At 30.9% G+C, this 26,713-nt stretch overlaps 1 protein-coding gene across 2 annotated transcripts in view; it reads left to right on the top strand.

Annotated features, from left to right (window-relative positions):
* Positions 1–20,249, top strand: part of LOC106466164 (sodium-dependent serotonin transporter-like) — a 121,686-nt gene extending 101,437 nt beyond the window's left edge. For both annotated transcript variants that reach the window (XM_013926407.2, XM_022394128.1), the window contains 2 exons: positions 2,365–2,544; positions 14,007–20,249. In XM_013926407.2, the coding sequence (XP_013781861.1) occupies positions 2,365–2,544; positions 14,007–14,174 (348 nt within the window). In that variant the 3' untranslated portion in view covers positions 14,175–20,249. The remainder of the gene's footprint in view (positions 1–2,364; positions 2,545–14,006) is intronic.
* Positions 20,250–26,713: the final 6,464 nt, after the last annotated feature.

Here is a 26,713-nt window from a genome sequence, read left to right as displayed (position 1 = left end):
TTAAAGAAGTACTGTTATGTATAAAGATACTAATTTGGCCGGAAATGTTTTGCGGGTCTCTGCTTGTGATAACTATTAAACATATTTTGCCTTCAGTTCAGTTCTGTTTTATATCCACTAAATAGTCTTACTATTCTCACTGTTAAATATGAAAAAAAAAATATGCATCAACACTGTCAATTCACTGTACAATCTTAAACACCTCAATCGGATTTCCCCCCCCCCCCAACTCTTCTTTTTTCAAGAGAAAACAACTTGAGAGATTTCAGCTTCTCCTCTTTGACAACCCCTCCATCCCAGGCACCATTCTAGTAACCCTTCTCTGAGTCCTTTCCAACTGTTAAGTGTCTTTGCTAAGGTAAGGAGCCAAAGATTGAACACAATATTCCAAATGTGGCCTAACCAATGACCTGTACAGTGAAATTATAACCTCTACAGACTTTTATTCAATGTATATGTACATACAACCTAAAATCCTATTTGTCCTATCACGAGCAACAGCACATTGTTAGGATGGTTTTAGAGACTGATCAACTTTTACACCAAGATCCCTTTCCTTCATAACACTGTTAAGGTTATTCCAATCCAAATTACACTTATAATTCAAATTATGATAACCCATATGCATTATCTTGCATTTATTATAATTAAAACCCATCTGCTATTTATTTGCCCAATTCACTAAATGGTCTAAATCCTTTTATAAATCAGCAGCATCCTCTTCACAGCTAGCAACACCCAAGACCTTAATATCATCTGCAAATTCAAGTAATTTATTGACTATTCCTTCATCTATGTCATTGATGTACATCAAAAAGAACAAAGGTCCTAAGACTGAGTCCCGAGGTACCCCACTTGTGACATTAATCCAGTTTGACTGAACTCCATTTGTAACAACCCTCTGCTTTCTTCCATCCAGCCACTCTTCTATCTAATTTGGTAACTTATCCCCCACACCTATAGAGATAATTTTTTACAAGCTTTTTATGTGGCACCTTGTCAGATGCTATCTAAAAATCCAGATACACCATATCTACACCTTTACATACATCTACATAAGGAGTAACCTTTTCAAAGAATGTCAAAAGATTTGTAAGGCAAGATTTTCCCTTAGTGAAACCATGTTGACTATCCAGTAAAATTTTAAACTTTGTTCAATGATTTTGCAAAGCATCTTTTAACAGACTTTCCAAAACCTTTCCCACAACTAACGTAAGACTAATGGGTCTATAATTACTGGGATAATTTTTATCACCTCCCTTGAAAAGAGGAGTTACATTAGCTAACTTCCAATCCTCTGGTACCTGATCACTATTCAAGCACTGACAAAAAATAGTAGTAAGTGGATCACATATCCAATCTTTAAACTCCTTCAAAACCCTTGGGAAATATTATCTGGCCCACGAGCCTTATTGTTTTTTAGACTTCCCAATTTTTTCTTAACCAGCTCAGAATTAATGCAATCATCTTCTATTTATCAACTATTCAAGATGTGGAATACTGCTTAAATCTTTGTTAGTAAAAACTGAAGAAAAAGCAAAATTTAATAATCCAGCAATCTCATAATCATCAGATACTTGCCTTCCTTTATCTTGATAAAAGAGTTGGCACAAAGGATCACATATAAAGTGTAATAAACTTAAAATAAGACCCAAAACTTGAGTGCTTTCAAATAGTTGACTATTCTTCTTTGTTCTCCTGAAGAAGAATAATCAACTATTCTAAAGCTGGAGCACTGAGTTATGGAGCAAAATAAGTGTGAAAAATCCGTCCCCATGTTAAAATATAGAGATTTTTTTTTATTTTCATGACTTTGCTGTGACCTTGACACTCCAAGATCTAATAATTTCTAAGTTGGGTCATAGTCCACCTCTATACTAACTTTCGTGGTATTTGTGCAGGAACAACTAGAAAATTTGTCCGATTGTCTGTCATTATCATAAATTTTAGAGTAAATGTGATGGGTTTCTATTTTGTCATTTTGATGCTGTATGTATGTAAATGTTTACAGAAGCAGATATTTACTGTATTGTTAGTTGTTACACTGCATCATAATAATGTTTTTTCCTATTAAGTCTTTTATATATATCTTATGATTCATTTAAAGATCTTGATCAAATTCGGCCCTCAAAAAATATGGAAATGTGTCCATATATCTGTCATTATAATTTTTAGACTACATGTGATGGGTTTCTATTTTGTCATTTTGCTGCTATATATATGTAAAAGTTGAGAGAAGCAGACATTTACAAGCCATATTGTTAGTTTTTACACTGCATCATGATAATTTTTTTTCCTATTAAGTCTTTTTTTATAATATTTTGTGTATGATTCATTTAAAGATTTTTTCTACTTTTTTCAAAGAATATAGCATCTGCAGTGGACACTCATCGTATGATAGAATTTCTCTCTGTTCAAGAATCTTATCTGAATCCTTGGGTATGGATTGTTGGACGGGTCTTGCTTATTACTCTTCTGTCCCTCATTCCTCTGATTGCCATATTCCAAGTTGTTTTCAAGTACAGACATCTACCTGTTACCAAGGTGAGGTCTCAGTAATTTCCCTTGTAGAAACAAAGATTAATTTATTATTTAATTTAACTACTTTTCCTTCTACTATTTTCTTTTAGCAAGTAAAACGTTTTTGTGTTAGGAGAAATCTCAACTTTCACAGGGGCTATCTTGAAACGTATAAGTTTAGTCATGTACATGAGTGTCTATATGGTAATTTACATCTGCATAAGCTATTGACACATACAAATTCTATCATCTGCAGTCACTAGGAAAGAGTAATGAATTTTCTAAACCCTTGATGAGTGCCACGCCCATCTTATATACTTTGCCTTGAGATTTACAGCATATGTGTAGCTACTTGACACAAATGTATATAGTCGTCAGAAAGAGCTCAGTTTAGAATATAATCCACCAAGGATTAATTTGAAATTGGCACACATTTTTTGCCATGAGGTATATGTAACTGCCTGTAGTATTGTTGTTTGTTTGATCAACTATAGCAATTACAGTTGTTTCTTACTTAAATATGTTATAGTTAGAGAAACAATAAAATTGTATTTAGGTCTTACTTTTATATTTCAGTTATTATGTATTATTTGTGTTTTAGAAATCATATTTGAAAGGTTTGATGATTTTTTGATATTTTACTATGCTCTGCCTCGCTAAATCATTTTTCCTACATAGGCGTGTGGAAACCATTTTGCTAGCGGTTAACACTTTTCTTCCGATCATAATGTTATAATGACCCATGGGCATCAGTTGACATTTCGATATGAATAATAATAGACAAAGAATTGCAAAATAAAGTATTAAAAATAAAATATAAATGAAAAGGCAAAAATGTGAAATTATGCATATGACCAAAAGAAAGTATTTTAAGATTATTCAGCAAAGAGATAAAAGGTACGCATATATTTCAATTTCTTAAATTCTAAGCATTTCGATGCACTGTTAAGTTGTTGATAATAGCTAGAGTTAGTGATATGGTAGAGAAAATGGAAAATAAAATATAAACATTTAACTTAAAAACTTTTGATATTCATTTAGGAGGTTCTAGATATTATACAAATGAAATGTGAAGACTGTAAGATAATAAGTAGTTTTTTTATATCAAAAATGAAAATCACCTTGCAAGTAAACTATTCAGAGTCTGAGTGCAAACAACTACATTAAATATTTTTTTTATTAGAAAATAGTATTTAATTTAGGACTCATCTTGTGTATCCTCAAATTTTCTTTAGTGCTGAGAATTTCTTTACTATCTGCACTCCCCAAGTGTTTTCTAGTGACATTTGTGTCACACTCCTGTAAACAGTGGTGAAGAAAATTTGTGCATACACAAGATGCATCCTGAACTAAATGTTAATCAAACAGCATTACCTTTGCTTCTAAATTTATAAATAGTATAAACATCTAAACTAAATATTTATTTTTCTGAAACTACATACTTTCAGGAAGGTTTTTGTCAAATTTCTAAACCAATTTCATCCATTAGTTTTATTTTTAAAAAGAAATATAATGACAGCTATGTTAGGTGCTCCAAGTCACAGCACCTGGTAGTCAAAGGGTTAATATTCATATTTCTATAATCAAAAGTCACAATAACAACAGTGACCATTTAGAATATAAGAATGAGTGTAAAAAATAAAACTGAAGATGTGGAGTTCAGTGATAGTGATTCAACAGGCAGGCTGTCTGGGCTTATCTTTGGAGTTTCGACTTTACCACCAGATTTATATTAAGTCCAGGTATACAATCACAAGTGAAGAACACAAGTCACTAACTTCAAATAGTTTACAGTTAGAATCAAGAATCGACTCTGAGAATGAGGATCCAAAAACACAATCAAGATATATATATCTTCAAAATCAAAATGCGTCGTTTACAGCAAATAGTTATTTAGTTCATTGAGCAAATCCTCTGTAATTTTGATCAAGTTGCTTATTATACTCAATAAACTTTCAGTTGGAACACTAGAAGGATTATATTCAGACATGCTTAAGTTCTAAGTTTCTTTCATCATTATATATTAACTACGTTACTCAATCAAGAGACATAACATTCATTACTTACATTGAGGTTGAGATGGTGTTTTGGCTTCGTTGCAGTCTAGATAGCTTCAACATCTTTTCTGACTGACAGCGTGGTTAGGAGACTTTTCTTTGGTCCTGAAGAACTGACTTTTCAGCTCCAGACATGAGTTTTTAATTGAAGTTCTTTAATATGCTTGTGAGTGTTCAAATAGTATTTGCATCTACCTGTAAGTAGGTCTGACACTTCATTGGACAATTTTTGCACATTCCTGGGTTTTTCCAGAACCAAAACCCGATTTCTTTCATAATTGGTTATAGTCTGAGTTGTTGAATCAGCAGCCTATTCACTTGCACTGCTCCACACTTTTTCTGTCATCAATACTACATCAAAGTCCCGACTAAACCCCCCAACATTAACATAATTCTTGACCTTTTCCCAGCTTAGGTGTTTTCTCTCATGCTATCTTCTGCTACATATGCATTGTACTTAGAGGTTTCATAGTTTTTCTGAAGCATTTGAATATATAAAAGTGCTTAATATCCACAAATGCTTCAGTGATGATGAACTTGATGATGAAGGTTGTATATCTGAGTACAAAGTGAGAGAGTCTGATAAATTAGTATTTTGAACAATTTATTTTTGTGCAAAGTCAGAGCTTCCAAGTGAAACCATAAGTAAACTACTAGATTTTCACTCCCTTAGTGGTTTGAAAGCTCAAATGAAAAATTTAGTTTGGCCACTAGTAATGAAATGCAGAAGATCATATCAAACTTTTTATGTAATGACATTGTGAAACATCTCAGAAGACGTGACTTTTATGGTGCCATGATAGATGAATTGTGTGATCTAGGATGTGAAAAAAAAAGCTAGTCATTTATGTAAAATATATGCATGAAGACATTGTTGAGACATCCTACTTAATAAGTGTAAAGCTTGATGATGGCAAAGCCCATACAGTTACCTAACATTTGAAGCATACCTTTGATAAATTAGGGGTAGATATGGAAAAATGGTAAGCCTATCTACAGATGGAGCTGCTACTATGGTAGGTCACAGAGCTGGTTTAATTGTGCAAATAAAGTCAAAGTTTTCCACGTTTGTCACAAAGAAACACTGCATAACCCACAAACTTGCACTGAGTGTGTTGATGCTATCAAAAACATTAAAGCACTTGAAACCTTCAAATCAAGATTAAAAAACAGCTTGTATTATTTCTTCAGCAGCTCTGCAGTATGAACTGCATAACATTCAGAGCATTTTCAATGACAAAGAATTGAAAATCAAAGAACCACACACTGTAAAATGTTTAAGCATGAGAAGTGCATTTCATGCTGTGTATTGTAATCTTTGTGTTGCAGCAGTGCTTTCTGAATTAGGTACAATAGACAAAACAGCTAAATCACTACACACATACTTTAACAGTTTTAAAATGGCTGTAATAACAAGCCTTATGTTAGATGTCCATGATGAAATTCAGATGATCTGGTATTCAGTCAAGTGAGACCACTAGTTGATTCTACTTTAGCTGGATTGGACGAGGTAAGGAAAAATAGTGAAAATTACAGGGAGATGTTGAGCACTCTGGAACAGAATGATGGTTGTATGAAAGATGTAAAACTTACATAATATAACAAGATGGAAATATCATCCATAATCTGAGATCCATACTTGAGCCTTCTATTTTTAATGAAGATCTAGCAGATGGGGCTATTAATGAATTTGCAAATTTTTATGGAACCAATAAGCTTGCCAAAATTTCAAAAAAAATTATTTTGTACAAAATGAATGGCCTAGGTTCAAAGGCATATTGAAAAGTACATATAAAAACTCAAAACTGAACATTTATGTAAAAGGGTTATTAAACAGTATAATGATCAATTTTCTAACATATCAAAATTATGTCAAATAACTTTATGCTTTTATGTACAAAACAGGCTTAAGACAAAGTTCAGATACTCTATGAAGGCTGAAAAGATACTGTTTAATGCGAATTGTAATGTTAGGCCCAGAAATTTCACTGTATGATCTCAGTCCTGCAATTAAAACATGGGACAGAGCCTATGATCAGAAGATAGGTGAGGCTTTCACAACCATACTAAATGAAAAATAAATATGTATGTAATCTGTGTGTATGTGTTTTTTTTGTAGTACTTTTTTGAAGCCAAATACACAATAAAATAATACTGACAATTTCAAATGATTAAGTTGCCATATAAACCAGCACACACACTTGTCTGTGATACTGAATTACTGATTACCTTTGGCAGATGCTGACAGAGGCAAAATTTGATCATTACCACAATAATCATGGCAAAAATTATCAGGAGCACTGGGAAAAGTTCCACAAGTAGTAGTAGAACCACATATTGCAACATTAAAAATTCCTGTAGATTAAACCAAAGCTGTGCCAACAAAACAGATATTGTGAAGAACCTTAAAAAGTGTTTGGCAAACTTGAATAATAAGCACATAAATATCTTCTTAACCAACAAGGCTAGAACTTTTGAAAGAGGACAGCAGAAAGTCTGATGAAGGAATCTCTCCTGGACAAAACTTTTTCTGAGTGAGATGTGTCATGAAATTCATATCTTCTATAAAATGTGAAGCTCATTAACTGATAGACTTAGTCCTTGCTGAGAGAAATACTGAGCAGATACATTAGATAGTTTATTATTATTATTAGGCTGTTAAATAGGTTTTATTAAATGCTCAACTTCATTAGGGCTTATTTAGAGCAGATCATTACAGACAGTTAGGTTAAACTATGAATTAACGTAATGTTCTAATTCATGAGGCATTATGTTTGGCTTCCATTATGCTGTGTAGGATTATGCTTAGAAATATAATTACTTTGAACTATCTTTACACATTTTATCTGGAATGTAAGCAACAACTTAGAATATAACATATGTTCTTAGGAATACATAATACTACAGTATTTATAATTATCATTTACTTGATCTGGAGTAAATTATTAGGTCTGGAGTGAGCAAGTTATAAGTACAGTATTTTATTTATTTTCATTCATCTGCATTAGGTATTTATTACTTATTTTTCAACTTTTCTGAATGTAGTAACTTTAACAGCTCTACACCTTTGAACAATGTCTAATATTCATTTATAACGTATATTTATATACATATTATTATAGTATATTTAAGGTAGAGTATACAATATTTCATACATATTTAATTTTTTACATAACTTGATTATTAAGAGGATGGGGCTTGCTCTGGTTGTTTTCCTTGTTTTTCTATGTCATAGGACTTCTACTAACTATATTTTATTATTTAGGAAATTCTTTGAGTGGGAGATTTTTAGAAAGGACAGCTTGTACTAAGGGCAGTACCAAATCCTCTAGTGCATAACAGTGGTAGAAGCAATAACTGTAGTTATCTTACTGCAGTAGGTACTTGATGCTAAAATCATATTAATAATCAAATTATAATATTGATTATAATGGTAATAAATTAATTAGATACACATATTTAACAACCCAGTAAGTAGTTATTGCTTACCAATTTCCTCCCTGTGGTTAGTGGTTTGGAGTATGGATGGTTATGCACCACCTGAAAAGTGTGTATGACTGTGCTTGGCTGGTGCTAACTCCTTTGGATTGTTAATCTCTTCATCATTTAATCTTTATGAAGGTGTACAAGTTTTTTACTTGTAAACTGCTGTCTCCTCAAACAAGAATCAATTAAAACACTCGGATGAATACAAAAGAAAGAACCAAAAGGGGATTTAGATTTTTGTAATACATTTATTTGGGTACAAGAGAACAGAGGCTGACAAATTTCAAGAAAAAGTAGAAATCTCAGGTGAAGAAGATAGGATTCTAAAGGTCAGACAACCACAAAAAGCAATGCGAGACTGAAACTGAAAAACAAATGTAACAAGAAAAAATAGGATAAACGAGAATATGAAATAATCCTTTGGATTCTCCATCCTGAAGTAATGAATATTTAAAATATGAATTGTTGGATATAGATCCAGAAACAACTGCCAATCCTCTATACATATGAGAACACCAAAGAGAATCAAATAAAAAATGGATTTCAACCCATCTGCTTTTATAACAATCTTTAGCCATAGGTATTGTTTTATCAACCTCTACGTTGATCGAGGACAGTACCACCATCTGAAAAAAGTTACCAAATTGCATAATTGTGTCATGACAATTAACTTATTTCTTGATGTTTTAACATTTCATTTGTAATGTCAATTTTTTTATATAAGTCTGGCAAATTATTGTTCCTCTAAATTTCCATGGGTTAGACCATTACGACTTACACTATTATATTATTAATATTGCATTATTCCAAACATAACATAATGTTCCTTTTTTGACTTGCAATGTTATTTTCTAGCTGCCACTCATATCCCAACCCCATTGATTCATTTTTTTTCTTATATATATATATAATGTACATATAAATTTTTATATAGATATGTATACTATTCACAAGATTGGCTCAATATTTTATTCATCTTTGCAAAGTGTAAAAAAGCCTGGACTCACTGGTCTATTTGAAATTTGATGATAAGGGAGGAAAATAAGACTTTCTGAACCTATTCATCATGTGGTGATCTTAAACTTGGCACTTACATTATTTCTATTTTAGTAATTAAAAAAAAACAATAGCTTCTTCATGAAAAATTTATTCTGTAATGCGATCCACAGAATAAAGGCACTTACATTGCAAAGCTGACTGTTGATTGGCTGATAACAGATCATCTAATGTTGAACGATATTTGTCCAAATGTTTGTTGTAGTTAGGGGTGACTATTTAGGCAGATTTTGACCATTGCAGTACTATTACAATAGTATTGGACAACAAATTTATCTGTATAGTTGCATTTGTGTGTATTACATCTATATATGTATTTGTACAGAATTAAATGTCAGTTAAACTGATTTATTATTATTACTATGTGATGTCATTGTATATGACGAAATACCAGTAAGCTAGTTACAGATTTTTACTTTATTGGCCAGTTTTGTTTTACTATATAATTATATATTTGTGTATTGAATATGTGTTGTTATTTTCCTCATCTACATTGAGCAAGGTGTTACATTTGCCAGAAACAGTGTAATGGCTCACACTGTGTTTTATTGTTGGGGGAGATTAGTACTCAATGCAGCAAAATTAAAAACAAAACAGAAAATATTTAATAAAGGAATAGAAGTTTAATCTGTAAATATGGGTAATTTCCAACTTCATGGTCAATACAAAAAAGTAAACAACTATGTTAGTAAATATATTTCATGTCTTTTGGTTATTCTTGGTTGATGTATCTATTGACCCTGGAATTAACTATGTTGTATGCATTGAAAAATCTACAGATAAAATATCTTATGTTACTGCAAAAAATTTGATGTTCATTTAGGAGGTTTAGGGAGTATGCAAATAAAATATGAAAATCAGTTACACCTATCATGAAATTCATGTTTCATGCAAGTACTTTATTAAGAAAAATCTGGATCTTTGTATACAACATACTTTTATGTTTACTAAAAGATTGCCAAATTTATGATTAGTAATTATAGTAATCATTAATTCTCCAATATGGGTTCTATCCATTGTATGAGCAACACTGCTAATGGTGGATGTGATACACATGCTTTTAGACTTACAGGTGAGTAGAGACCATAAAACCAGTAAAAAAAATGGGAAATTACCAAGAAAAGTCTTAAATAAAATGAAGAGAATGGGTAAAATAATCAAGTTTGCATTGCTATCAAGATGTTCATAATAACAATCTATCAATAGTTTGATGTATTGTTACACTTCTAGTTGTGGTTTCCTTTATTTTTAAGCACAGTGGAAGCATCTATGTGGAAAAGTAACCATTTTCTCATTGTACAACCAGAAGGCAACCCTATTTATATTGTAGCATATTATTGATAGTACATCCAGAACTGATACATGTAAAATATAAAATGACACATCTCTATCAAAAACTTATGAGTATTTTACTAGCTATCTAGAACATTGTTTTTCTACTTCAGCCCAGAAACTTGATTTGGTATTCACTAATTTCTCAGTTATATCTTCACATTTTTTTTTTCTCGTATGTTGATCAAGAAGAGGAATTTCGTCCAGTAGATGGATTGCCACTTCATACAGTATTTCTTGACTGTTTATCTTAGTGTGTGGTATACTCAACATAGGAGGTACCCTTTATCATCTTTCAACCCCACCATTAATTTGTTTTCCTACCTGTTTGCCAACATTGGTTTACCTGCTTCTGTTCTACAGAATTACTTGATTTTCCTTAGGCTATTTTTCCTTTCCCTGGTACTTATTCTCCTCTTCACTCACTGCTATGACAGAATCTTAAGTCTTGAAGAGAAACATGCTAATCCTTATAATCTTCCAGACCTTGTGAACCTTTAGCCACATGTGATTTAAGGTTTCATTCTTGAAAAATGTCCCATCCTTTTTGTTTTTTTGCTACACTCTTTCTTCAATTAATCTGACATGCATTCTACTGATGCCAACCACATTTTATGAATAAGATGAAAGAGACTTTATCTTAGAAGGTCAAGATGACTTTTCTCACAATCTGGGGAGTTGGAAATGTTCAAAATATTCTTGGCTTTAAGCTGGTAGTTGTAGTGAAACAGTACTACTCAAAGAATTTCTTTGGAACTTCTGAGCTTAGATTATCATGTGTCGATTCAATGTTTTATGTGGTTTCTGTAACTTGTAAAAGTAAAATTTTTATAGTAAGGTATAAATCAAAGAGTAGCATATCTCTACTATAAGCATTCCCACCTCACATCAGTAGTTTGTGTAGAAAAAATGACATTATAAATTTGCGTAAGGGATCCATAAAAACAAAGAACATGAATAGCTTTGAAAATCTGTCTCAAATGGAATTGTAATACAGTAATGGGGTGTTTTAAACAGCATGGCAGATGACATTTGATTATAACACTTTGGTGAGAGCCAGCAACATTGTCTTCAGCCGCATGTTACTTTGAGTTCCACGTCACTGCTTTTTTGGTCACTTTAAAGGTTTTATAGAAAAAGAGATGATATAAAGCTGGTAGATATTGTACATTATAGTATAGGTCAGTTATTCATGATAACAGTTCTTTTTTTTTTCTCAGTTTAAAGAACCAAGACAGGATTGACAAATGCATCTCTTATTACTCTGGCCACACGTACATTTCAGTGTGTGAATTTTAGCTCAAGATTTATGGTATAGGTTCAGTATTGTATTTGAGAGTAAGATTTTAATAGTAAGATATAATATAGGGAAACATTATATCTCTACCCCCATGGTTCAGCTGTACATCAGAGAGCTTATAATGCTAAAAAATTGAGTTTTGATACCAGTGGTAGGTACAGCACAGATTGTTCATTGTGTAGCTTTGTGCTTAACAACAAACATTTATCTCTACTATAACTGTTCTCACCTCACACTCATAGGTTTTGTAGATGAAGTTGTCTAAGGGATATACAAAGGTAGAACATGATCAGCCAAGAAAATCTGTCAGTAAGGCATGAAGAATAAAGTGTAAAGTGCAATAGATCTTCCATCAATCAATTCTACTATACAATGAGAAATACATTAAAGAATTGTCATATGGTATCTAATGATAAATCCAAGATCTCTTCTTCAGTAGTACTTAGAACTCAAGCTGTCAACAGTGAATGACTGAAAGCATGAGATTTCAGAAGTCACCCATTTACTGCACTGTGGGTAAAATAAAAATGTCGAGTAAACCACAAGAAACACTTGATTTTGCTTGTGTGGCTTTAAAATTCCATCTGCCTAAGGTGGTGTACTAATGAATGGGATGTTTGATTTTTTGATTCTTTTAGAAGGTAAATAACATACAGAGTGTACCAAAACATATTTATCTATTATTTCCATTTACAGTATTGTCTTTTTTTCACCATTATGTACAAGACCTCTTCAAAGATGGTGATACAAATATTCATTGCATTCATATTGCTTGAAACTGATTTAGAGACCATGACACTGATTTAAATTATATTCCTAGGCTAGTATAATCTCTGAATTTCAATCTAAGCATCATTAGAATGGACTTAAACATTACATTCACTACTGTCAGGGTTGGATTAACAAATAAAGCACATGAGGCCATGGCCTAGGGCCCTGTGCATTTAGGGGCCACACGCTTTCATGACTATATGTATATTATATTAATCTATTAAATTGAACTAAAAATTTTGAACCATTGAAAACAAGTCACTTAGTAAGAAATGAACTATTGATTTTTTAACATTATGATGAGACGTATGATGTTCATTCACTAGGAGATCAAATGAAGTTCACAATTTCATCATATTTTAATCATCATCATATCACATGAACATCATGAATTTCACCATATGGCACTGTGGCTATAAAAGCTCTTTCTATAGTGATGAAAATGTTGAGTATACACAACCTTTTTTTGGTGTGAATAATATCTTTAAATATAACAATATAAAATAAGTAAAAAATAATAAAATATTACTAATGTAATGAATTTATATAGAAATGTGCAAATAAAAATTAGATGTGTGCAAAAATTCTGCTGATATCTTAAAAATAAAAAATGCTAAAAAACAATTATTAACCATTATTAAAAGTAAAACTTGATAATTATCTGATCAATGTGAAATCTGAGTATCTTATCAATTATTTTGTCATAGATAGCTTGCATTATCAATAAAGCCACTCAATAGAATGATGGTATAAACATCCCTGATTTCAGACAACATACTCACGAGGCCCTGTGCCAAACAATTTCTTTTTGTGCCTAAGGTTACCTCAGTAAGTTAATCTGGCACTGGCTACTGTAATAATCTGCTGATGTCTGTAAACAAATTTTAAATCATGTTACTCAACAGATGGATACGATAAAATAAAATGCCCTCCAACACATTCTGAAATCTATACAGCACAAAGTCCATGCTCTTATTATGGCAGAAAGTGATCAAAATTGAAACTAGATGGCTGGAGGCATCCCATTTGTAAATTCTTAAAAATTAATACAAACAATTGTTATTATGGGAGGAGAAATAACATATTGTTTTGGCACATATTACTGAGAACCTGACTGACACTTTGCTGTTGTTAGTACATCATCATTGTCTGAATTAATATCAACCAGATATTTTATAATGGGTATTATTGTTAAACAGTTATTTAGTTCTCATTCTGTTTTAGCTGTTTGTTATAGTTTTATAGTAGTTGGAATGGTCATTCAGTGTAGTTACTGTAAGTGCTGTATGGACTGAGTTTTTTGCTGTTTTATTTACAAATTTTTTCAGTTTAAAGATTTTGTGATGTATCTTGCTCAGTAGCTGATATTTGTGCCTGAGGTTTTTGTCTTGAATAAATTATTTTTTAATGGTATATTCAAATGAAAATTTGTTTAGTTTTGATTTATTCGATTTTCATAATATATTTCAATGCTTTCTTTGTAGCGATTCATTCAACTATTTCGTCCCACTGATCTATGGTACAGCAGTGTTTTGAACAACACACCATTTGGTCAGGAGAAATACCTTGATGGATACATTCTGCAGGACACAAGCTATCATGTTGAGCCTACCAATAATGAAGAACCAGAATTACTTGTCAGCAGACTGTAGATAATGTCTCACACTATGTAGTTATTGCTACTTCCACTGCATGGTGATTTTGAAAATCTCTTTATGTATGTTGTACCTAACATATCCCTGCATCATTGAACTGAAAGAAATAATGATGTTAAAGTAATTCTTTATCACTTTAGTTTGATAATCTAGAAATATACATCAAACAAAGTAGAAAGTGTATACAACTGTAAGTCATTATTATTGTGAGAAATAGTGGCAACATTATAAAATAGCTTTCCAAACACTGACAATTACATAATGAAATTACTTAATAAAACTAAAAATTTTGTTTATTTGTAATTTTGCTCATTTTTCAGGTAACTGACAAAATTGTAACCTAATGCACTTTTTGTTTAAATGTAATGTATAGTATATAGAGAGATGTTGATCTGAAAAAGGTACCAGACTAATTTGATTAAAAATGGTGCTGATGTTATGTTGTTTCTCATTTAAGATTTTTTTTGTAATGTGTAAAGATGAATTGTTTTTTGCATAGCTTGAATCAAGTAGTTGAAACCTGAAACTTTTTTTTAACTAAGAATTTAAAACTGTGTGATAAATTTATTGCTTTTTTTCTTTGTTTTCTTTTAGGAGTCTCATAGCAAAGCTTTTTCTTTTTAACAAATCATTGTTATTATTTGGTTGCTAAAGAAAATAATTCACAATTTTTTTTTATTTGTTCTTAGACTTAGTATAAAGCATCACAAACCAAACCCAAAATTCTAACATTATATGTACTCAAGCTTACTGCTGAGCAGCTGAGAGTTCTTTTTCAGGTTACTGTAAAGAAAAATATATCCAGTTTTTGTGCATGTTCTTATTTTAAGGATTACTAAGTATTTTTCTGATCTCTATCATTTAATATTAAAGAAAACGAAATTTTTGCTCTCAGAATTGTATGGACTGTTTTACTGTTTGATGGTTGAAGCATTTTCAAAGTGAATTGTAATCATTTATTTTTGAATTATGATCCAAGTTTATCTCATAGTGTATATTTATCTATTTTTTGTATTTTATCATGCTTTTATGTAAAGTAGTTTTAGCTAAAAGCTTGATAGTTATTTTTCAATATATCAACTACTGATTGAAAGTGTATACTGTGCCTAACATCAGTGCTACTAGCTTAAATTTTTAGTTGTAACAAATACAGATGAAGTAAAGATATGTTAGTATAGCAGATCACCTAGTAATTAATGTGGGGAAATTAATATTGTAATTTTTTATATATTATATAAATTAGTTTAAACTATTGCTGTTTACTTGTACTAAATGGCTGAAACACTGTACAAGAAAGTAACCTTTACCCAAAACAGAAGTTGATACTAATTGTAGTCTACTGACAGGAATCACAAATTGGATAGTAAAACACTATTTTTCCAAATTAAATTATTAATCATCACTATGATTTAATAAGAATCAGTCACAAAAATATTATTAATAAGAAATGGATTTTGTTCAACACAATATTCATTTCATAGGAGTTCATTTGAGAATACAACTGGCATAAAAAATAATTACTTAAATGTGTTACTTGTATGTGTAAACATTTTTTGAAAGCATCCAACATAATCTGTAGTGTTCTAAATACCAACCAATAATCATTTTCACTAGATCAGAACATTACATATAGCTTGCAATAGCTTTTCCAGTATTCATTTTTATGCAGGTGGTAAACCCATTAGAATTGGCAGAAACTAATATATTTCTGACAGCAAGAAACATTCTACGTGTCAAAAACACATACATTGTTATAGTCTGTCCAGGTACATTTAATTGCATGTTAATAACCTAGCAGCAACCAGTTTTGTAAAAGCATTTCCACTTAGCATTTTTAATGATTGTGTTCCAAAGTAAAGCTTTTTGTTTTGTAACACGATATAATGTTAATCTTCAAAACATGTTTGTGCATTGACCTTTATTATTAGTAAAAGTGAATTTTGAGTGATTATTAAAGTAAAATAAATAGTAGCACCTCAAAGAAATCATACCATCTTTGTTACTAATTTTTGCAATCATAGATATAGACATAACAGCTGTTTGGAAGTTTGTATCAAATATACAAAATATAATTTACAGAAACCCAGCAGAGTTGAGTTCTGTATATTTTTCTTAATAGTCTTTCTCTTTGGTTGCAAGAATATAGTTTAGTTATGTTATTTATAAGAAAAAAATTACATTACAGGATCATACATTGTCACACTTTAATTCTATTTAATATTAAAATGATGTAGTAAGTTCAAAACCCACTAAAGTGAGCTGGTTCTCCATATTTACAATGTTATCAACTTCCAGCATATGAAAAAGCAAGTTAGTGTTTCATATGCGTTTAGCACCACACCCTTAAGTCGTTTGAAAGTAGGTGTGTATTTTAATGCCTGCCAAAGAAAATTCTAGTGAAAATAAAACTGTTTTAAAAATGATAAGATGTATAGAAGATATTCATACTTCTAACATTGAGTTTTAATGGTTTTTTCTTATTCCATTTTGACCTTGTAAAAGCTGTGTTGACATGTTAAGGTATTACTTAAATAGAATTTAAGTTCAGTGCTAGTCTATTTTATATCTATGAAATGTTCTGACAGTGAAAAAAAAAAACCTCCTACTTAAAACATAAAAGAATATCAGTCTTATATTCCAATAATTATCATATAGAAATAGATTATAGTAAATGTATTTTCCTTATCGTAATAACAATTTTTGAGGTATCCCCTAACAGTTTACATTCTGGCCCGTCACTTTAATTTTTAACAAAAAATTTCTGATTTTGTGGAATGCATAAGAATGAGATAAAAGATTTTGAGTGCAGTAATTTTTTTTAGCCATAATATAGTTGAAATACTTCTCAAATATTTCAGATTTGATAATGAGGAACCCACTTTGAGACTAATATAGTTTGGAGACATTTTTATTGGGTAAATAAGAAAACTTTTAAATGAATTTGATATAACATAATAAAGTTATAATAAAGTTTTCTTTATCACCCATTGAAGCTGTCTCCAAACTTTATTACTTCTTAAATAAGTTTCTGGTTAGAAAACGTTTATTAACAGCAAGAAATGTCTAAATGTAAATGTTAACATAAAGAGACATGGTGTCAATTGGTCAATAATACTTGGAACTGGTTTATTGCCTCCCTGATAAATATATTTTAAATTTAAATTTATTCTTCAACTACAGGGACTGAGAACTAATAATAGCTGTGTTATTGGAAATAATTGTGGAAATGCATAGGGTTCATAAACACTTAGTAACTGCAACTAAATGGTCAATTATTATAAGAACAGTACATTATTACTGTAAATACAAAGGAAAGGTGAATTAGTTGTATAACATACTAATATTTTATACTTGCTATAAACAAAACAATACATATTGTTTTTATGCTACCGTAATTTTGTCAATGTATGATTGCGAAACATCATTTCCCCATAGTTCAGCCAAGTTGTTTGCCATTTGAAGTACTAAGTGTCCATAAAGCCTTAATGAGATTCATATCAGGACTTTGTGCAGGCCAAACTATGGTTGCAAGTGTTCCATCAGTCTTTCATGTTTGTGTGTTTTTTGAACTTTTAAGTGTTGTTTCTCTACATATGCTGCATGAAGATGAATCCTTTTCCAACAAATCTTTTTTCCTGAAGGAATGATGTCATGGATAAGAATCTTTTTGTACCTGTCAGCAGTGAGAGTGACATCAATTTTGTCTAGATTTTCAATACTACTGTTTGATTGTTGCCAAAAAACTTGAATTTGGATTCATCTGTAAACAGCACCCTCTTTCAACTTTAATTATCACATTGTTTGAAGTCTTATGTCCATTTTAGCCTTTTGATTTAGTTATCTCTCTAAAACAGTGGGTTTTGAGCATCTACACGTCCATTTGGATTACTTTATGTAATTACAGCTAGGTCACTGTAAAAACCTTGACTGGAGTGTTGTGTTTCGCATAAAGAGTATACCGTGAGTTACTTAACAGCACTTTTGGAGAGTTTGGACTTTGTATCTTAATGACTTCTAATATCAACAGTACTGGTTTCACATGTCATCTTCAATGTTTTCATTTAGCTTCTAATGAAACAGAAACTTGTGTCTCATTGTGTCACATGGAGTAACCTTCACCAGCCAAAACTTAGATCCATACTCATTTTTTGTGTGACATTACTGGTGGGAATAATAGTGACTTCCTTTACTTTTATAGGCTGTAGTACTGTCGATATGGTTGAACAACAGCCAGTCAGAGTCTAAGCTATCAATGACTGGCTGTAATATTGTGAAGTTATTTTCATACAAAAAAGATTTTGCAACCCCATAATTATTTTCAGTACTGTATATAGTTTTTATTTCATAATTTGCTAACCAAATCAGCTTTTGATAAACATTGTTCATATTTATCGTGTAATTCATTTAAATGTTTATATTTTCATAAATTTAAAAAAAGATCATATAAAATACACACTTCTTCCTCTTATGTTGGTACTACTCCTCTAACTTTCGTGATTTTGAAGAAAAAAGCCTATGTAATTTATTGCACATAACATTAAGTATTTAATATGTTTAACAAATTGAACATGAGGAGCCCTCTGATGGAACTTGGTAATAGTCAGGTGATCAAATGAGTTTGCAATTTGAAAGTTTTCACGTACAATCTCTACTGGTGAATATAAGTTGATAATTTCTCAACAAACAAAATTGATTAAAAGAATTAATGTGCCCTGTTTTAAAATGATGAAACTTCACTTAAGAAAATAAAGCAATAATTATTTTTATATAAACATTATCCCTATGATTTATTGTATAAAATGTTAAATTTTAATTTTCATTATTAAAAGGTCTAATTTTGATATTAAGAAAAAATTATATTGTTATTTATCTAGTAGGGCTCATGGTGGGTTGAAGTAAATGTCTACAATGTGTAATAAGATGTACAGCAAATATTTTGACAAATGAACTGGAAGATGTCTGCTTACAAATTTTACTTCATTACTCAGAACTTAAATTCTTCATTAAGAGATGTGTGTAATATAATATATATATATATATACACTGTGTGTTTGTATATGTAAGTATCTTTGTCAATATATTTTAGAATTTTATATCTGTATCTAAAATAGTGTGACAGTTAGGAATGGCTCATACATTAGATATGCCATAGGAGACATTAACAAACATTTTTTGTAGACTATTATGATGCTGTTTTTCTAGCAAACCATTCATAAACTGAGGAAATCATTACTTGGAACATAAATAAAGGCAGTTTTGAATCAGTAATGAAGAGTGAGTGATGACAAAGTCATGCACTACCATGATTTTTCTAATTCCTGCCATTATAACTGTTCAAAATATATGTTGTTGATGTCATGACACTGATTACAGGATTACCTCCACATATTCTTGCAGGATTAATGATATCCCTACTAATTAATGCAACAAAAGAAAGAGAAACAGATATTGAAATGCAAAACGTGGTAAAAATAGGACTTTGAAATATGATGGTGCACAAAGTTTACATCACTTTGTATATACATTTTAAGATCTTTTATTATGCCACTGATAGTAGCTTTTTAAATGCTCTTAAACCATTTAAGATATTTTTAACTATGTCAATTATGTGATAACAGTAAACATGATCTAGGAAATTAACTAATAATTATGGTATCTATATTTTAGTTAGCTATGCTTGTGGCTAAAAGACATATGAAAAAAAAATTAAATTTCAGTTATGAAATGATATAAAAGATGGAAAGTAAAATCATCTTGTATAAACAGTAGTAGCATATAAATACCAATGACAGAGATGCAATACATAAAGCAGTGTTATAATATTAATCTGCTCCATTTGACTATCTTCTCATTATTGCTAATTCTTCCATTGTTGTTAGATATATTTTATTCTGTTGATTATACTTTATTTGATCCATTCTGTATGAGTTATAAAATATATGCATGTATAATAATGATAGTGTGGCCTTTTTGACAGCAGATATTGCAACCAAAATTTTGTTTTATGTCGTCCAAGAAAAGAGCCTCGACACAAAGAATTTTTAGAAATGGACATCACCGAGCTTCTTTGAATATTAATATAAGTAATAAGGGTGACTGGATCATTTCTATGAAATTAAATATAAGACAGTATGATGAGAGAGTTATTTTTACATGATTAAGATATTGGGGTGTGTATAGATATTTCATTTTTGTAGAAAATGTTGGACAGTTGTTTTGGAATGATGTATTCTGCAAACCAAATTGTGTTTGATGAAGTCATTCTTAGAATGAAATTATAAGTTGCTTAAAACAACTTACTACAACTTTTCAATGTCAAGTTAATGTTTTGTAGGCTATGGTGAGGTGAATATTAATATAGGAAATTGGTTTTCTATTGGTCACAAAAAAAGTATTTGGAGTTTGTTTTTTACTTTTATATTTCATTAACACCACTCAGTCTTTGAGAGTGAAGTGATTTCTAAGATATTTTAGGTAACATTTTATTTTTATATAAATATGAAGTGAGTTTACCAAAGTTTAATGTATTATTTTACTAAAATGAAGATCAGAAATACAATATGTTGTCAACATATTTAACAAGTATTTTTTCTCTTGTAATAGATATAAATTTTTTTCGTTATTTTAATATAGAATGAATGTTGTACTAATATAAAGAAAGATTAAAATAAAAATTCCATTTAGGTTGTGGTTGTAACTTTTATATTGTAATATACAACAAGATTTGCATTAACTGAAAAAGAAGTGTGAAACTTGAAAATTACAAATAATTACTTAAAATACGCACAAAAAATTAAATGCTTTTTTGTATGTGTTTGTTATATGTATATGATAGTGGTCATTAACAATGTTCAAAATTACAAACTTATGATTCCAATCTGAAATAAATCTATCCACTACTTACAAAGCTTAAAAGTGTTTAACCAATACTTGAGCATTATTTCCATACTGAATTTACAACCTTAGTTATCAAAGTACACAATACTTCTAAAATATATGTTACATATACACCACTGTTCATTTTAAGTTTAATGCTGAAGAAGATGTGCCAAGAAAGACCACGTGACTGGGACAGGTGCCTGCTGAAGTCCCACAAGCGAATACAGGATTTTCACCCTTCAAATTACTATGTAGAAGAACAGTACGAGGTCTGATGCCGATATTGAAAGTGCTGTGGACAGAAAAAGAAGAGTCAGAAGTGAGAACACATACCCGTACGCGTTAGACCTCAGAAACCGACTAGAAGAGACCTCCTAACTCGCTCACTAGAGTTTGTATGCAGCTCAAGACAGTCAGAAGCACTTATATTACAAGAAGGCCAAGGATCGATGTTTCAAAATTGGACAGAAGGTCTTATTTCTGCTACCCACAGACAACAACAACAATGCACCCTGCAGTGGAAAGGACCTCTTTGAAGTTTGTCAGGGTTTCATGTATATGGGCTGGGATTTTTTACAGTAGGTGTCTATGACTTGTTGGCAATAAATGCGAATAACAAACGGACAGCACACAATCCACTTATTTTAAAATAATATATTCAAAACAACTCAATCATGTGTACAAAAATTCTTTACACTACAGGATATCACAGTTGTATCTAAAACTCTAAACAATTCTCTTTTCTTGTCAAGAGTCCACACAGGATGAATCAATTACTTTAAAATCCAATTGACTAGACGAATTATTTTTCCCTACATCTATTGCAATAGTATGAGTGGATAATTCACTCGCGTTCCCCCGTGGATTACCACAGTTGTATTCTGAACTTCAAATAATTGTTTCATTTTCAAGTCCACACAGACGGGTTCAATTACCTTAGAACACCCTTTGACAAGACAAATTATTCCCTTTATTTCTGTTAAACTGTGAAATTCAATTAAATATATCACCCATTAAGGCTAATCATTCACACGTTTTCTAACTTTTTTTTTCTGACTAAACTCTTTTATAAGTCACCAGTCGTGGATAAACTGCCAATCACTCAGTCTAGATCTGTCTTCTTATCTCTTACTTGACTTCTCTCTACTTAACTTGCGCTTGCCAGTCACATATATATATATATATATATCGTTCACTGAGGCCTCGAAATTTTTATAAACTAGCGATGCTATTAATGGCTGGAGACGGCTTAAATGGGTCATGTTAAACTTATATTAAAGTTTTTCTTCATTACCCATTTAAGCCGTCTCCAGCCATTATTAGTCTCAAAGTGGGTTCCTCGTCATCGAATTTGAATTCATCACTAGCGATGCTATGTTGGAACAATATTCAATTAAGGTAACGAGAAATATGCGAATATTCGAGTAGCGTGACGTAAACAATATTACTAAAGCCTAGTACAACAATTTAACTACATATACAATGTACGGCTCATACAGAGTTACATAACAATATTTGTCATAACGCTTTTAAAACAACCAACCTTCAACACTCTCGTCATAAAAACTAAACAATCATTAAATATTAGGTCACAAAATAAACTAAATAATAACGCTTACACTAAACAGTATATCCAACAAGGTGCAGGAAATGGTCAAAAGAATGGACTATAAGATGAAAGTTGATGGGAAGACCAAGATCTATCATATCAATCTGTTTAAGAGGAAAGAAGACTTAACGGTTGCAGCTATTGAGGCACAGATTGACATGGCAAGTGTAGCTGTCATAGATGCAGAACCTGAAAACAATGACTTTCTGATAGAAAGACCTTCTAGACCTAGGGCCACTGGGTGGAGATGAAACATATCAACATCAGTGAAAAATTGACTGGTAAGCAGAAGAAAGCTACTGTTACGTCTCTGTTTGTTAATTAACTTTCAGTAACTTCGTTCCGACGAAACTTTAGCGACACAAGTCCTTACTTAATAAAACTGGTTTATTATTTCCGAATATAACTTTACGATACACTTATTTTCAACAATCGCGCTAAAACAAACGCTATATCAACGAACGTCAACAATACTTCTGACTGCAGTTCAATTACTCACTATCTACCACACACACATTACATTATTGTCCCGTCACGTTGTCACCCTCTTTAATATACCAGACTACCCTATATCTAGTAAATGCTAGAGCATTCGCCAAGGTACAGGATAGTTCTAGAAATGTGGCGTCACACTAGTCATGTGACTTGTTGACGCAACAATATGAAACAGGACTGTTGTGAGACTACAACATACAGTACAAGATAATTTATCGGTCATTTCAATTTCATAACAATAAACTGAAAAGACTACTGATATAACTTAAAAACAATGATTCTGCTTTGTCATAGCTATAATGCTACAGTTATCATTTAATTGTTTTGTGCTGTATAGCTGCAAATTACGTAATAAAATAATTTTAAAGAGTTGGGCTTATGGATTTTTACTTCAAAAGAAGAATTTTTTTATAGTAGAAAAGAATAAACAAAGTTCACATTAAATCTTTTACAAATATCTACATCCTTATAGAGTGAATTTAACTTTGATAATCACCAGGCAATTGTACTCACCAAAAGGGATCAAATGGTTAAAATATGATTAAATAATGTTAGTTTGCATACTCTAATGGTCTCTTTAAATACATAATCTTCTCATAACTAAGTCATTTTTTGTTTATCGAATTTATGATATTCGTACTGTAAATTGACACCTATATCAAGTTCATATCTGATTACTAATGATAATGGCAAATATTTTCCAAAGATTATATATATACCTATCAAAATCCATGAGCTGTAAAAAATTATTATATTAAATGTTTCAGTTTGAAAAAAATGTTCAACTGTGAAAACAGAACATCACACAATGACTTGCATGCTTGTTTGATGTACCACAAGGGCAAGGTTAAATTTATTCTTGAAAAATGCAGGGGTGATGCCAACCTGTTCCCAGTGAGGAGGCTGAGGTAGGATAGACAAAAAATTGAGGGGTTATATTCTGCATCTTATGAGCATGCACACTATAGTATTAAGGAAGTGAACCAGCTTTTACAGTAAGGACTTTCTGTTGGGTGCAGGAAAGATTAAGACACATATTGGGGTAACTTCAGCTCCAGCAAACTTCCTCTACTGCCACTTCCTCTGGGCAAATGTGATAATAGTCTTTGTTCTTTAAAGTTAAATTATATTGACATTATACTTACATGTTTGACAGTTTTTACCCTCATACCCTGCTTCACAATCTCCTTTACAGTTTCCAGTGACAGTGTCACAAACACTAGCACCGTCATTACAGTGGCAAGAGTATGCACAGTTCGGTCCAAATCGTCCCAGGTTACATTCTAAATTATGAAGTTTAGAAATTTAAAATCTCAACATATATTTCAAAAGTTTTTGCATGAATCTTAAAACAGAGCAAATTCATACATTTGAAAATGTATTTGTGATTTTCTACATAAAAAAAGCTGTAAATTAGACCACATAAATCTATGGTTCCAGTATACTAAGAAGCTTCATTGCAACAGATTATTCTCAAGCACTAGATCTCCAATGTTTTGTTTATATCACCTCTAATGTTGTTAACTAATTTTCTTAGGAAGTTTACTCAGTTCCAATATTGTTGGGTGCTATAACTATAATAAACAATTTTAATGCCCTACATTTACAATATTTTTAGATATATTGTTTACTATATTCAATTCTAATTTATGTCTGCTCTAATATTCTCAAATGTTTTTTACAATGAACAGTTTTAAGTTAAATCACCTCAAATTGTGGCTAGGTTCATTGCTGTTTTTGTTTAATTTAGACTGAATAAAGTCTGATTCTCTTGTTTCAAAATTCATGTTTAATATACATGACAAATAAATGATGTACAAATATTTTTGCATTTAACTGAAAAGAATGTTTTTGTTGAATTAAAAAACAGTTTGCTTAAACAAATTAATTGAAATATTCTATGCATTTTCCTGCTGAGATTATTAATCATCACCAAAATATTTGGAGAATGTTATTTTAACAAAATTAGAAAAGTGAAATAATTAAAACTATACATTTTCATGAATAAGAATTTACTTGTAGTAGAAAAAATGTTTTGTTATGAAAGCTAAACATTAGTTCAGAATTCCATTTAAAAATTTACTTTTCAATCAGAAATACATAAAATACTCTAAGTTGTAAAGTGCTAGTAAATAAAAGTGTATCTGATTTGTTTATTTACTGGATGTGTATAAATAAAAGTTAAAAACAGCCTAAAAGATAAAATGATATAATCAATATCCTTTGGACTAGACACTAACCCTGCTGACAAGTAAATCCAGTCCACCCAGCCATACAGCCTCGAACACAAAATCCATTCTTGTCACAGTTTATATGTCCTCCTTCACAGTGACATGAGTTGTCACAGTGTTCTCCAAACTGTCCCTCCACACATTCTGGAAGAAAGTAATTCATGATGTCAGAAAAATATATAAGTTCAAAAGTCTTGATACAAAATGATAACAACCCTATAACCCTTTTTTTTTTGTTATGCTTTCAAAAAGTAAACCCTTCTTCTTGATGGGCAAACTGGGAATGGTGGAGTAAATCAAATTAGTGATATATAAAGTGAGTTGAGTAACGTCATGACGTTCATCTGGTCTTCCAGGAAATGTTTAATATAGTTTTCCATGTACTGTTGTAAATGTGTTTCATTTCCAGTACAGTGTGGAAGAAGGTAAGATGTTCTTCACTAACTTGCTGTTTTCTATGTATCATAATTATTAACAAAAAAATAAGAAATATTTGATGTGTTGACCATAGAAGCATTTCCTGCAGAAAAATTAGATCAAAAAGTACAAACAAAATATAAAATTCATGATGCATTTTCTCTAGATTTTTCTATTGTATAAGTATATGGGTTTTTATTAATTTGAAAAGACAGTTTCTTATTAATGCATATTTCACCTTTTGTGAAATTTACAAACATGTATTATAATCAGACAAACATTATATAGTTAAAGAATGAGTTCTTGACTTGAATACCTGAAGAAAATAAAAGGAGTATATACTTGGTATACTAGCCCTTTGAAAGAAAACTGCTTATTTAATTACAAGAAAACAGTCTTGCATACATACTACCAATCTAATGTAAGGGTGAAAATTCATCGGTTGAAATTAAATTTTCATTACATAAACAAACGATACAGGTTTGTGTAAACAATACATAGTTAGCTGACAATGAAAATATGAGTAATGGTTTCCATGAAAATAAGAGCTTGATACAATAATATGAAATGAATAAATCTTTCCAAAATTATGCTTATAATTTGAGAAACACCAGATTTACACATCTTATCACATATTTCAACTTTGTTGCTGGCTGTTGTAAAAAAAACTTTCCCATCCTTAAAGTTTTAGCAGACTAATAAAAATTCTATAGAGTATTATTGCTAAGTGCACACACTTAGCATAAGATCCTTATTTGTAATTTCCAAGTTTTCAGTGATCACTTTATTAATAGTAAGTTATCTGCATTAAAGTAGAAAAGACAAATAGGGAAATTTGATGATATATAAATATTTTTATAATTATTGATTTGTTGTATATTGTTGTGTCAGTGAGATCACGTGAC

Source organism: Limulus polyphemus, unplaced genomic scaffold (genome assembly GCF_000517525.1).
Source record: "Limulus polyphemus unplaced genomic scaffold, Limulus_polyphemus-2.1.2 Scaffold2173, whole genome shotgun sequence".
Lineage (NCBI taxonomy): Eukaryota > Metazoa > Arthropoda > Merostomata > Xiphosura > Limulidae > Limulus > Limulus polyphemus.
Note: the sequence above shows the minus strand (reverse complement) of the source record. Positions and strands in the feature narration are given on the sequence as shown.